Source organism: Dendrobates tinctorius, unplaced genomic scaffold (assembly GCF_039654945.1).
Source record: "Dendrobates tinctorius isolate UK_male_01 unplaced genomic scaffold, ASM3965494v1 ptg000133l, whole genome shotgun sequence".
NCBI lineage: Eukaryota > Metazoa > Chordata > Amphibia > Anura > Dendrobatidae > Dendrobates > Dendrobates tinctorius.
Genome location: NW_027361801.1, coordinates 8894801 through 8908959, shown reverse-complemented (window position 1 = coordinate 8908959; position 14159 = coordinate 8894801). Strand labels below are relative to the sequence as shown.

At 46.3% G+C, this 14159-nt stretch overlaps 1 protein-coding gene across 2 annotated transcripts in view; it reads right to left on the bottom strand.

Annotated features, from left to right (window-relative positions):
* The window catches only part of LOC141048083 (plastin-3-like), a 320243-nt gene that overhangs the window by 34743 nt on the left and 271341 nt on the right, over window positions 1-14159 (bottom strand). For both annotated transcript variants that reach the window (XM_073543465.1, XM_073543464.1), the window contains exon 7: window positions 12722-12864. In XM_073543465.1, the coding sequence (XP_073399566.1) occupies window positions 12722-12864 (143 nt within the window). The remainder of the gene's footprint in view (window positions 1-12721; window positions 12865-14159) is intronic.

Below are 14159 nucleotides of genomic sequence, written 5' to 3'. Positions count from 1 at the left end.
GTAATTAGACCTACCGGTAATTGTGTTTCCAGGAATCCATCCTGACAGCACACTGGAGGACATCCTTCTCATCCGTAGTGGGACAGGAAACCACGAGAGTTTAAAAGGATCCTCCCCTTGCCATCCCTCAGTGATTTCCCAAAGTAATACATCTGGATGGATGCAAACATAGACTTTACTTAAACCAACATTTTTCCTACACGTGTTACATCACAGTTGTATGGAAAGTGTCATAGGGAGGGATCTAACAGTGCTGTCAGGATGGATTCCTGGAAACACAATTACCGGTAGGTCTAATTACCGTTTTCCAGGTCACCACCTGACAGCACACTGGAGTAGTACCAAAATATATTGGTCCTAGGGCGGGACTACTGCATGGAGTATCTTTCTCCCAAATGCTAGCTGTGTGGATGCTACGTTTAGTTTATAGTGCTTGGAGAAAGTACTAAGACTTGCCCAAGACGCTGCTCTGCAGATCTGTTCTGCCGAGGCTCCCCTCTTATCTGCCCATGATGCGGCCATGGCCCTAGTTGAGTGGGCTCTCAGGCTCCCCGGGGGAATCTGACCCTGTGCTCTATAGGCCATGCTAATAGTGGATCTAATCCACCTTGCTATTGTTGATTTTGACGCCTTCTTCCCCTTATTAGGGCCTCTATATTGGACAAAGTTTGCTGTCCTGCCTCCAGGGTCTGGTTGCGTCCAGATACCCGAGTACAGTTTCCCTTACATCCAAGTTATGGTAGGCTTCTTCCCTGCTATTCTTGGGAGACTGGAAAAAAGAAGGGAGTACTGCTTCCTGATTCATGTTTGTGTTTGAGATAACTTTGGGTAGGAAGGCCAGGTCGAGTCTTAGGACTAAGCGGTAACTAAACACTTGTAAGTAGGGGTCTTGGGTCGATAAGGCCTGCAGTTCTCCTAACCTCTTGGCTGAGGTAACTGCCTCTAGAAAGGCTGTTTTGAGTGAGAGATTACCAATATTTATCTCTTCCCCTAGCTGTTATGGCTGTTTACATAGCGCATTGAGGACTAGGTTAAGGTCCCAGGGTGGGATGCTCTTCCTTATTAAGGGTTTTAGCCTTTGCACCGCTCTCGAGAACCGGGCTATCCATGGGTGTGATGATAGGGCTGTGTCATAGAACACGCTCAAGGCTGCGATCTGCACTCTCAGAGTGCTGGGTGTTATGAATGAGTCACCGGAGGAGGAAAAAACAAAAATGCAAGCTAAGTCCAGAAAACCAGAGAGGTTGGTAGCTAGCGGATTGCAGACCCCTGATCCTATTCACAACAACTAACAGTAGCCATGGAGCATCCCTACGGTGGTCCTAGATGCCTCGTCACAGCCGGAGAGCTAAATAAACCTAAAGAAAGAAAGGGGAAATCTAAACGGCCCCAGAGCAGACCCCAAGGCAATAGACAGTCCCCAACATGTATTGATGGTGAAAACAGATGAAAACACAAACACAGACAGAAAGATAGGCTGAGCAAACGATGGGGCCCAACTAACTAGATAGTAAAAGACAGAAAAGATGCTGGCTGCAATCCGCAAAAACCCTACTAAAAATGTCCCAACACGTCTGATAGGAAAAACGGCCCTGAAGTCACTAGACTTCAAAATCCCTATATCAGCACTCCGATATATTCTAAAGACAGAGCAAAAGAGAATTAACCGATCAGAGACAAAAATGGAAATTCAGCAAAGCCCCAGCCGGGGCTGGCTGAACACAAAACTAAGCAAATCAGACAAAATCTCATGGAACAATAACAGAGCAAAACTTAGCTTTAGAAGACAGGAACTGAACTGGAGGCCAGAGGTCAGAGCAGAGAAATCACCAGCAACCCTACAGGGCATCGGCTGCCTTATATCCACTCAGAGATTCCGGATGTCCAATCGCAATCCACCTGTTCAGGTGACAGGTCTCTCCCATCCAAATCAGTTTCACCACCTCCTTTCACCAGCAGAGGGAGTTCATCGGACATCAAAGGTGAACGAGAAAATGAGCTCACAACAGTACCTCCCCCTTGAGGAGGGGTCACCGAACCCTCATCCACGCCACCTGGCCGATCAGGATGAGCCCGATGAAAAGCATGAACCAATCTTTCGGCATGAATATCGGATGCAGAGACCCAAGAATTATCCTCCTGGCCATAACCCTTCCACTTAACCAAATACTGGAGTCTCCGTCTAGCCAGACGAGAATCAAGTATCTTCTCAACCTCATATTCCACATTACCTTCAACCAATACAGGGTCAGGAGGTGTCACCACAGGAACTACTGGCTCAACAAACCTCTTCAACAGAGACTTATGAAACACGTTATGGATCTTAAATGTAACAGGAAGAGCCAATCGAAAAGAGACCCGATTAAGAATCTCCAAAATCTTGTAAGGTCCAATAAATCTTGGTTTAAACTTTGGAGAAGCCACCTTCATAGAGATATTCTTTGATGACAACCAAACCATATCACCCACCTTAAACCGGGGACCAATGGTCCTATGCCGGTTGGAAAACCGATGGGCCTTTTCCTGGGAGAGAGACAACCTATCCACCACTTGGTCCCAAATCTGGTGCATTCTCTCCACCAGTGTCAACACCTGGGCAGGCAGAAGACTCCACCTGCTCTGAAGAGAATCGAGGATGAAACCCAAAATTACAAAAAAAGGTGACATCAAAGTGACAGAACTAGCTCTATTATTTAAAGCAAATTCGGCCAAGGGCAAAAATGAGACCCAATCATCCTGATCAGCAGAGATAAAACATCTCAAATAAGACTCCAAAGTCTGGTTTGTTCTCTCCGTCTGCCCATTGGTCTGAGGGAGAAACGCAGAGGAGAAGGACAACTGAATTCCCAGCTTGGAACAAAAAGTCCTCCAAAATCTAGAGACAAACTGAACTCCTCTGTCAGACACAATGTTCTAAGGAATCCCATGCAAGCGAACCACCTGTTGCAAAAACAAGGGCACCAACTCTGAGGAAGATGGCAACTTAGGGAGTGGTACAAGATGGACCATCTTAGAGAATCTATCACAAATCACCCAAATAACAGTCATTCTCTGAGAGACAGGCATATCAGAGATGAAATCCATTGAAATATGGGTCCATGGCCTCCTGGGCACCGGCAAAGGCATCAACAACCCACTAGAGCGAGAACAAGGTTTAGAATGGGAGCAAGTCCCACAGGACTGCACAAAATTCCTGACATCACGAGATAAGGCGGGCTACCAAAAAGACCGACTCACCAAATCTCTAGTACCAAAAATACCTGGATGACCAGCCAATGTGGAGCAATGAACTTCAGACATCACTCTCTTCCTCCATTGGTCAGGAACATACAATTTTCCAATGGGACAATGCTCAGGTTTGTCCTCCTGAAACTCTTCCAGAGTACGTCTTAAATCGGGCAAGATGGCAGAAAGAACTACTCCCTCACCTAAGATGGTAGCAGGCTTGGTCACAATAGGAGAATCAGCAAAGAAACTCCTAGAGAGGGCGTCTGCCTTGACAGTCTTAGTGCCCGGAAGAAAAGAGACCACAAAATCAAAACGTGTGAAAAACAAGGCCCACCTAGCCTGTCTAGGATTCAAGCATTTGGCCAACTCAAGGTAAATCAAATTCTTGTGGTCAGTGAGGACCACGACTTGATGTCTAGCTCCCTCCAACCAATGTCTCCACTCCTCAAATGCCCATTTCATGGCTAACAGTTCCCGATTCCCCACATCATAGTTGCGTTCGGATGGGGAGAACTTTCGGGAAGAGAAAGCACAGGGATTCATTTTAGATGTTACTGGATCTTTTTGGGACAAGACAGCTCCTGCACCAATCTCAGAAGCATCCACCTCTACCTGAAACGGGTAGACGCAAAACCGGAGCAGAAGTGAACCTCCGCTTCAGCTCCTGAAAGGAAGAAACAGCCTCTGGAGACCAATTCAGCACATCAGCACCCTTCTTAGTCAAATCGGTCAATGGTTTGGCAATACCAGAAAAATTAGCTATAAATTTACGATAAAAATTAGCAAAACCCAAAAACTTCTGGAGGGCCTTCAAAGAAGTGGGCTGAACCCAATCATAAATGGCCTGTACCTTGGCCGGGTCCATTTCAATAGTTGACGGAGACAAAATAAATCCCAAAAATGAAATCCTCTGTACACCAAAAAGGCATTTCGATCCCTTAACATACAGGGAATTCTCCCTCAAAATCCGGAACACAGTCCGAACATGTTCCACATGAGAGTCCCAATCCCTGGAAAAGATCAAAATATCATCCAGATAGATGATCAAAAATTTATCCACAAAGTCCCGGAAAACATCATTCATGAAGCACTGGAAGACAGAAGGGGCATTAGTGAGCCCAAAAGGCATCACCAGGTACTCAAAATGTCCCTCCGGAGTATTAAACGCTGTCTTCCATTCATCCCCATGTTTAATGCGAATAAGATTATACGCCCCCCTGAGGTCAAGCTTGGTAAACCAGCAAGCACCTTTAACTCTGGAGAATAGATCAGAAATCAGGGGTAACGGATACTGATATTTAACAGTAATTTTGTTGAGGGAACGATAGTCAATACAAGGCCTTAATGAACCATCTTTCTTGGCCACGAAAAAAAAACCAGCACCCAAGGGTGAAGAGGATGGTCTAATATGACCCTTCTCCAACGACTCCTTAATATAAGATCGCATAGCCTCCTGCTCGGTTACAGATAAATTGAAAAGTCGACCCTTGGGAAATTTACACCCAGGGCTCAGCTCAATTGCACAGTCGTAACTCCTATGAGGAGGCAAAGACTGGGGAGAGGTGGAAAAAACAGGAGCGTCACTAAGAGCACACTGACAACCCCAACTCACCACAGACACAGATTTCCAATCCAAAACTGGATTATGGATTTGCAACCAGGGAAACCCCAGAACAATGGTATCATGCAAATTATGCAACACCAAAAATCTGCAATTTTATTGATGGTCTGGGGCGACCCGCATTACCACCTGGGTCCAAAACTGAGGTTTATTCTTCGCCAAAGGAGTAGCATCAATACCCCTCAAAGGGATAGGCGTCCGCAGAGGTGTCATAGGAAACCAACACGTTTAGCAAAATTCAAGTCCATCAGGTTCAGAGCCGCTCCTGAATCCACAAAAGCCTTAACGGAAAATGTGGACAGGGAGCAGATCAGAGTAATTGCCAGAAAAAAACTTAGGTTGTACACCACCCACAGCAAATGTGTGTGCAAAATGTTTCTCTCATTTAGGGCAGACAGAAATAATATGAGAGGCATCTCCACAGAAAAAACACAGCTTATTACGCCTTCTGAATTCCTGACGTTGCGCCCTAGACAAAACTCTATCACATTGCATAGGTTCAGACATTTGTTCAACAGGTGGCAACATTTCTCGTGTAATTTTACGTTCACGTAAACGCCGATCAACCTGAATGGCTAATGACATAGAATCGTCAAGACCAGAGGGAACAGGAAATCCCACCATAGTATCTTTTACGGTTTCTGACAAACCCTTCCGAAAGAGAGCTGCCAAGGCACCATCATTCCAGGTAGTAAGGACCGACCACTTTCGGAATTTATGACAGTACAACTCTGCAGAATCCTGACCCTGGCTCAATGCCAACAGGGCTTTCTCAGCTTGATCAATAGCATTAGGTTCGTCATACAACAACCCCAAGGCTTGAAAAAATGCGTCCACATTAGTTAGAATAGGATCATCAGGTGTCAAAGAAAACGCCCAATCCTGGGAATCGCCGCGCAGCAAAGAGATGACAATTTTAACCTGCTGCGCAGAGCTCCCCGATGAATTAGGCTTCAAAGCAAGAAATAATTTACAATTTTTTTTAAAATTCAAAAATTTAGACCGATCCCCAAAAAAACACATCAGGAGTGGGGATTTTGGTTCAGCAGCATGTGAATGAGCAAGATAGGCGGAAATTCCCCGCACTTCAGCAGTGAGCTGCTCCACACGATCAGACAATTGCTTAATCTCCATTAAGAAAAAAAAAATTCCTCCTATGGCCCCAGAGAAAAAGAGGAAAAAATATACATAAAAAAAAAAAATTCTGACACTTTTTTTTTTTTTTTTTTACAATTGCTTCCTGCTATTGAGTACCCTAGAATCTGCGATATGGCTGGTGATTCTGTTATGAATGAGTCACCGGAGGAGGAAAAAACAAAAATGCAAGCTAAGTCCTGAAAACCAGAGAGGTTGGTAGCTAGCGGATTGCAGACCCTTGATCCTACTCACAACATCTAACAGTAGCCATGCAGAGTTCCTGCGGTGGTCCTCGATGCCTCGTCACAGCCGGAGAGCTAAATAAACATAAAGAAAGAAAGGGGAAATCTAAACTGCCCCAGAGGAGACCCCAAAGCAATAGACAGCCCCCAACATGTATTGACGGTGAAAACAGATGAAAACACAAGCACAGACAGAAAGACAGGCTGAGCAAACGATGGGGCCCAACTAACTAGATAGTAAAAGACAGAAAAGATGCTGGCTGCAATCCGCAAAAACCCTACTAAAAATGTCCCAACACGTCTGATAGGAAAAACAGCCCTGAAGTCACTAGACTTCAAAATCCCTATGTCAGCACTCTGATATATTCTGAAGACAGAGCAAAAGAGAATTAACCGATCAGGGACAAAAATCGAAATTCAGCAAAGCCCCAGCCGGGGCTGGCTGAACACAAAACTAAGCAAATCAGACAAAATCTCATGGAACAATAACAGAGCAAAACTTAGCTTTAGAAGACAGGAACTGAACTGGAGGCCAGAGGTCAGAGCAGAGAAATCACCAGCAACCCTACAGGGCGTCGGCTGCCTTATATCCACTCAGAGATTCCGGATGTCCAATCGCAATCCACCTGTTCAGGTGACAGGTCTCTCCCATCCAAATCAGTTTCACCACCTCCTTTCACCAGCAGAGGGAGTTCATCGGACATCAAAGGTGAACGAGAAAATGAGCTCACAACAGTTGGGTCTAAGGCCCTTTTTGAACCCTTCCTGCAAGAAGTCAAGTATCTTCGGGATGTTGGGTTGGTCATTTCTGACTGTCGCCTCTCCCCAAAAACTGCAGAAATTTTTCCAGATTTTATTATATATTGCTGCGGTCACGGGTTTCCTATTTCCTTGTAGGGTAGAAATGACTTCGTCTGATAGACCCCTTGCTCTTAGGACCTGCCGCTCAGGATCCAGGCTGATAACTGGAAAGCTTCAGGCCTTTGATGTAGGACCGGACCCTGATGGAGGAGGTCTTCTCTTCTTGGCATGAGAATGGGTTCCTCGCCTGCGGGTTTCCTGAGCAGGGGAAACCAACTTCTTCTTGGCCAATAGGGGACCACTAATATGACCCTGGCTTTGTCCTCGCAGATTTTTCTGAGGACCCGTTGAATGAGGGCTAGGGGCAGGGAAGGCATACAACAGTCCCCTGCTCCAGGACTGTGATAGAGCATCTATCCCTGTCAGATTTCCCAGGGGGTTCAGGGAGTAGAAGGCCCTGACTTTTGCGTTCCCTTTGTCTGCGAACAGGTCTATTCTTGGTTGTCCCCAACGGTCCCACAGCCTGCTGAACACTTCATCGTTGAGCTCCCAGTCTGTTGCGGTTATCCTTCTTCTGCTGAGGAAGTCCACGATCTGGTTCCTGAAGCACTCCAGATGCACGGCTGAGATTGAGAGGACCTCCTACTCTGCCCATCTGAAGATCTGATCTGCTAAGGCTTGAAGTGTCAGGTGTCTTGGTCTGCCCTGGTGGCGGAGAAAGGCTACTGTCGTGGTATTGTCTGACAGTATTTTGACATGTTTGTTCTTCACGTGAGACCCGGCGACGAGCAGTACTTTCCAGACCGCATGTAGTTCTCTGACGTTGGAGGACCTGTTGCTGTCCTCCGGACTCCATCGTCCCTGGTAGTACTTTCCTGCGACATGTCCGCTCCAGCTGAACAGACTCGTGTCCGTTGTCACTACAACTTCCGGGGACTGAACCCTTGAGACACCGGTTTTTAGGTTTCATGGAATAGTCCACCACTATAGCGATCTTCTGGCTCGTTGGGTTAACAGTATTTTCTTGCCCAGTGAGCTCTGCCTTCTGTCCCAGGATGCTAGGACTGTGCATTGTAGGTCACGGGAGTGGAACTGACTCCATCTGACACAGGAAATGCACGAAGTCTTAAGCCCCAGGATTCTCATTGCGTCCCTGATCGATACCCGGTTCTTTGAGAACTGACGAATCTTCTTCGGCCTAATTCCCTGCTTTTCGGCTGGTAGATAAGACATCCTTCTTTCCGAGTCTAACATGACCCCCAAGAATTTTATTCTGGGCTTGGGTATGAGATCTGACTTTGACCAATTTATGATCCATCCTAAACTCTGCAGCGTGGAGATTGAGGACTGACAGTCGACCCTGAGCTGGGTTGCTGAATCGGCTATAATTAAGAAGTCGTCTAGATACGGGACCATGTGATGTTTCGGGCTCTTAGGTAGGCCTCTACCTCTATCATTAATTTTGTGAAGATTCTTGGGTCTGATGCTAGGCCAAAGGGTAGGCAGTGAAACTGATAATGGTATATCCTGCCGTCCCTTTCGACCGTGAATCTGAGGTACTTTTGGTGATCTGGGTGGATAGGGACGTGGTAATACGCGTTTTTTAGATCTAGTGTGCACATTACCACCCCTTTCCCCAGGAGCAGAATCGTGCATCTTATCAATTCCATTTTGAAGCATCTGTATGTTACCCATTTGTTTAGGGGTTTGAGGTTTATTATGGTTCTGGTCTCCCACGAGGGTTTTTTTATTGCGAAGAGGCTCGAGTAGTGTCCTCTCCTTTCTTCCTGGGCGGGTACTGGTGTAACTGCTTCCATGTCTAGGAGATACTGAATGTCCAACCACATGGGGGAAGCTGAACTGAGTCGAGAACTGGTCACTAAGAATCTGTTCGGGGGCAGGGAGTTGAATTCTATCCTGTACCCCTGAGAAATGACCTGCAGTACCCAGGGGCTGAAGGTAACCTGCCATTTCCCCCTGAACTTGAGCAATCGCCCCCCTACACTGGTAGCGTCATTTTTTCCGGGAGCTGGACCCTGGACAGGAAAAGATGTCATCTCTGTTCCTATTTCTACCCTCGACTCCTTTGGGGTAGCTCCATCGACCCGACTTCCCTTTCCCTCTGTAGTCCGTTCTCTGGTTGTAACGGGGTATACAAAAGGGCTGGTATCTTTTACGCTTCTCTTTAGGGAACCCCTTTTTTTCATCTGATGCTTTCTCCAAGATATCATCGAGCACGGGCCCGAAGACCCTGCCCCCCCAGAAGGGAATTGAGCAGAGTTTATTTTTTGACTGCATGTCACCTGTCCAACTCTTAAGCCAGATAGCCCTTCTGGCTGTATTGGACAAGGACTGGCTTCTGGCCGTGAACCTAACCGACTCTGCCGAGGCGTCGGTCAAAAACCCAGTTGCTAACTTTAGTAAGGGGAGGGACTTCAGGATGGTTTCCCTCGGGGTTCTATCTGACAAATGCTCCTCCAAATCATCTATCCACAGATGCATGGAGCGTGCTACTGATGTCACAGCTATATTCGTTTTTATGACAGCTGCCGAACTTTCCCAAGCCCTTTTTAAGAGTCCGTCTGCTTTCCGATATAGGGGTTCCTTCAGGCTTGAGGAATCCACGAACGGAATTGCCGTCTTTTTTGATACCTTTGCCACTGGGATGTCTATCTTAGGGACCTCCTCCCAGACTTTGACCTCCTCAGAGTCAAACGGCAGGCAAAGCCTAAAGTCTCTGGGGATAGTTAATCTTTTCTCTGCCTCCTCCCATTCGTCCAGTATCATTGCCCGCATGTGGGTGTTTACTGGGAAGACCATCGAAGTCTGGGAGCGTAACCCTCCGAACATTTCGTTCTGTATTAAGAGAGTAGGAGGGGGTTCGGACAGGATGTCTTCAGAAGACGTGTCCGATCCCCTCTGCCTTTTCCTGGATAACTGAGGGTTCGCCTGCGGGGTTTGGGAAGTGGCTAGGCCGGATACCGAGGCCTGTACTTCTTCCCTAATTATCGCTCTCATGTTAGACATGAATGTAGCCTGTTCCTCCCCCACTATGCGCTTTGCACATGCGTCACAGAGGGTCTTTTGCTACGTGTCCTTTAGCTTCTTAGAGCAAACCGGACACTTCTTATCCTTCCACTTAGGCTCCTTTCTCTCAGAGGTGGAGGTTCCCCCCTAAAACATATAAAATACGGGTTCTGTGGGGTCTATCTTTTCGGGCTCTGCAGTGACCTCTCTTTTGAGGCTACGCACATGACCCTGGCTCTCTGCTCCCGTCTCCATCTTTGTCTGGTCCTCCTTGTTCCTGGTAGAGATGGATACCGCCGTCCTGCTGACCACTGTCGAGACACAGAGGCATGTAAGTGGTGACGGGCACCTCGTCCGGCCCCTCCGGAGCAGAGTCTGCGTACTGCTCCATTGTGCGCTGCTGATCCGCTCCTCTGGACGCCTGCCACCTCCATGGTGGGCCTATATCCGCTGCGGTTTGTGATGCCGGGCGGTCGCCGCCAGAAGTAGCTTAGTGGCAACGCGACCGGAAGTGACGCATCCCCGGTCTGTGACGCGCGCCCGGCTCTGATAGTGGCCGGAAGTGACACGCCTGCCGGTCTGTGACGCATCCCCGGCTCCGATGGGGCAGCCGGTAGTGAGACGCCACCGGTCTGTTACACGAGCCCAGTCTGTTGCGCGTCCATCGGCCGGAAGTGAGGCCCCCTGCCTCCGAGCACAGCAGCCCTGCTCTTGATGTGCCGCGTTCCCTGGGAAAAGGGGGGAAGCGCGGTGATCTGCTGCCAAGTGTCCGCTTATGGGCTCAGTGGACTCCCCAGAGGCGGTTTGGCGGTGGTGGCATCCAGGGTCGAGAGCCCCCCGTCAGGAGGAAGCGACCCGGTGTCCAGGAGTAGCGCTACACTGGATAAGCTGAGGGACCCTCTGTCGGGTGTCAGCTGCAGATTTCTCCAGGTAGGAAGGGAAAGGCTGGGCCCCCTGATGCTGACCATCTGCGTGGAACAGTCGGATATTCCTCTCGTTGTTCCTATCCACAGTGGGACAGGAAAATCACTGAGGGATGGCAAGGGGAGGATCCTTCTAAACTCTCGTGGTTTCCTGTCTCACTACAGATGAGAAGGACGTCCTCCAGTGTGCTGTCAGGTGGTGACCTGGAAAAAGCCGTTAAAATTACCTTGCATGGTCACTTTGGCTTTAACAAACGTTGCTAAAAATCAATAGTACATGCAATTCTAAGACACTGTGCAATGCACCTTAGAGAACTATGCTTATTTCTCCACTTATGAGACAGATCTCTCCCCCCACCTTCTATGTAGCACATATAGTGACAGGAGAGCTAGATTCTCTCACAGCAGGATGTACTATCTTTGAGAAACATAACAGCTGGTCTCCACGCAGTAGCTCAGAGACAACTGAACATTGAATATCAAGCCTGAAGAGTAAAAACGCAGGAAAAAGTCATACGATGGCCAAAACGGTTTAATGCCTCATGTACACATGGCAGATTATCCTAAATAGTCATCTTATAAATATCAGATTATGCAATTTACCAATATATGTCTAAATGATGCTTTAATCTTCAGCTGCAAGCCCTGTCCCCACCCTGAGGTCCAGACAGGCCCTATTTCGGTGTTTGTCTAAAACAAGACACTGTCAGCACATGACTTTAACAGGGTGTGAAAGGAATCCGCTAACTATTTCAAAAGTCACGCTGCCGCATTTCTATCACAGACTACGAAAAAGGGAAGAAATAGGGGTTGGCCTCACAGCGCCGTTTTCACACAACTCTGATCATGAATCAAAGCTGGAAGGGCTGTTTGTCTTCTACAAACTGGAAAAGGACCTTGTACCGAAGACCAGGGCACCTTTTAGAGGTGCATTACATAAACTACTAAGATAAGCATAAAGGGGTTGTCCAGCATTTGGGTACAAGTCTGCAGTCACTATGACTGCAAACTTGAGTCCTCACATCACGTGCACTGCATGCTGTAAGGATTCTCCGGTTTAGACTTGCAGACCACAAGTATATGATTTGCATACATGCTTGCTTAATGCAAGTGTATTGAGCAAGGTCGAACATGTCTAGTTGGAGTGTGGCCGAAAGTGTGCAAATCACATACTTGTGGTCACGAGTCCGTCTGCACCGGAGAATCCACACGCTCACCCAATCACAGCATTTAAGAATTCTCAAAGTGCACAGAATTGTACAGAGTGACTGCAGACTTATAACCTAAGGCTGGAAAACCCCTTTAAATACCATTTTTATTGCTTTTAACTGAACCCCTTTTATGAAGCATGCATTGATGCCATTAGGTCAGATAATTGCTATAAAGCTTATGCATCCTTTTAATTTGTCAAAAGTTGCTAATTTGCAACCCAAAAGTCAATCTACATTACTAGGCAAGTGTGAGACATACGGCAGACCCTAGAGAGAGTGAAACAATACCAATAATGGAAACCAGCTAAACATGGCTCAGACCATCCCCTTACATTTAGGCTTCTCATGTAGAGGACAATTGATTTTTGGCAACTAAACGATTAAGGAGACACTGAGGAGGAGTATAGATTTAGAGGCATGCAGTACAACACGAATGTAACGAGGAGTCATTAACAATCCTGTGTACGGATGAAAGGCAGACACACAATACATTATTCATGTATCATTTATCAATGTCCATGTTGGTCCTACCTTAATATCAGTGCTGAAGTTATTGATTTTCTGCCAGCCCGCGTTCTCCAGATGGAAGTTGGCCCATCTCAGGAGCAGTTCTTCTGGGGATAATTTCATCAGGTCTTCCAGCGTTTCTCCATCACGAAGTAACGCAGCCAAGGCTGGAACGGATCAGTGAAGGGTTGCAATGAAAGGAACCATAAAGATTAACTTAAGTTTTATATAGTGCTCCGACCACTTAAAGTCGCAAAAAACTATTTACTAAAGAATGCTCCAATACAGTAATATAAAATGTAACAGCAAAAAGAAGCCATGAGCTAATCTAAATCATGGACAAGATTACAGCTAAGGACTTGCTCACATTTTGGACTTTTTGCAGTACCTGTACAGTGAATGACATTTCACGCATATGCTGCTTATTTTTATCGTGCAGATTTGAACCAAAGTGTTTTTTAGGAAAGTATAAATGTACAAATATATAAACAAAAAATAAATTTAAGATATTTTATTCAGCGTTTTTTTTCCTGCTGACACTTTGGGTTTTTGCTGCAAACGCAAAACAGTCCAGAATCATTAAAAAAAAAAAAAAACCACAGGGCTTTACTGTGAATTGCTGCAGTTACAAGTTTTCAATAAGCTTCAGCAGTGCCCATCACAAAACCAGTTACTCGCAGTAAAACAGCAATATATTGCGTATACTATTGCTACAATGTTTTGGCTGGTATTAATTACCTCAATTCCTAGAGTGAAATTACTGAAATATTAATTACAGCTCAATTGGTAAAGGATTATTTCTATCTCTGCAAGTCATCACCTGTTCACAGGTAGGCGACAACTTGCTGATTGCTTGTGGTCTGACCAGTGGGACCCTCACAAATCCTGAAAGTGTGGCTTTAAAATGCCCCCTTAAATAGGGCGTTAGCTGTGCATACAGGTCAGTCCCACACAGATCAGTACGCTATCAACTATCTGGTGAAGTAATATATCACAAAGACTAATAAAGAATGAATACAGCAAAAAAGGGCAGCAGTATTTACCTGCCGAAATCTCAGAACTAATGCACAGGATGCAGCAAACCCAATGTAATAAAATGGCATCAACACAGGAGCAAAATACTGATGAGAACCACTCAACCTACCAATTCATGGAGGGGGCAATTGCTTATTAGATTGCACAAAAGTGGCTTGTGTAGGTTGCTGGTCACACACAGGTAATGCACAGTGTCCGGCTTATAGCCCATTAGTGATGCCATCTGTACTACATGGGTTTGCTCCATCCCGACAGTGCATTAGTTCTGAGACCTAGGCAAGTAAGCACTGCTGCCCCTTTTATTGCTATATTAATTCTTGAATTTTTGGAGGATTTTTATTCCTCTTTTAGTGGCTTTGCTTTTAAAGTTTAAAATAAAGGAATAAATTGCACTAAAAACACTTAGCCCCTATCTACATGGAAGTCT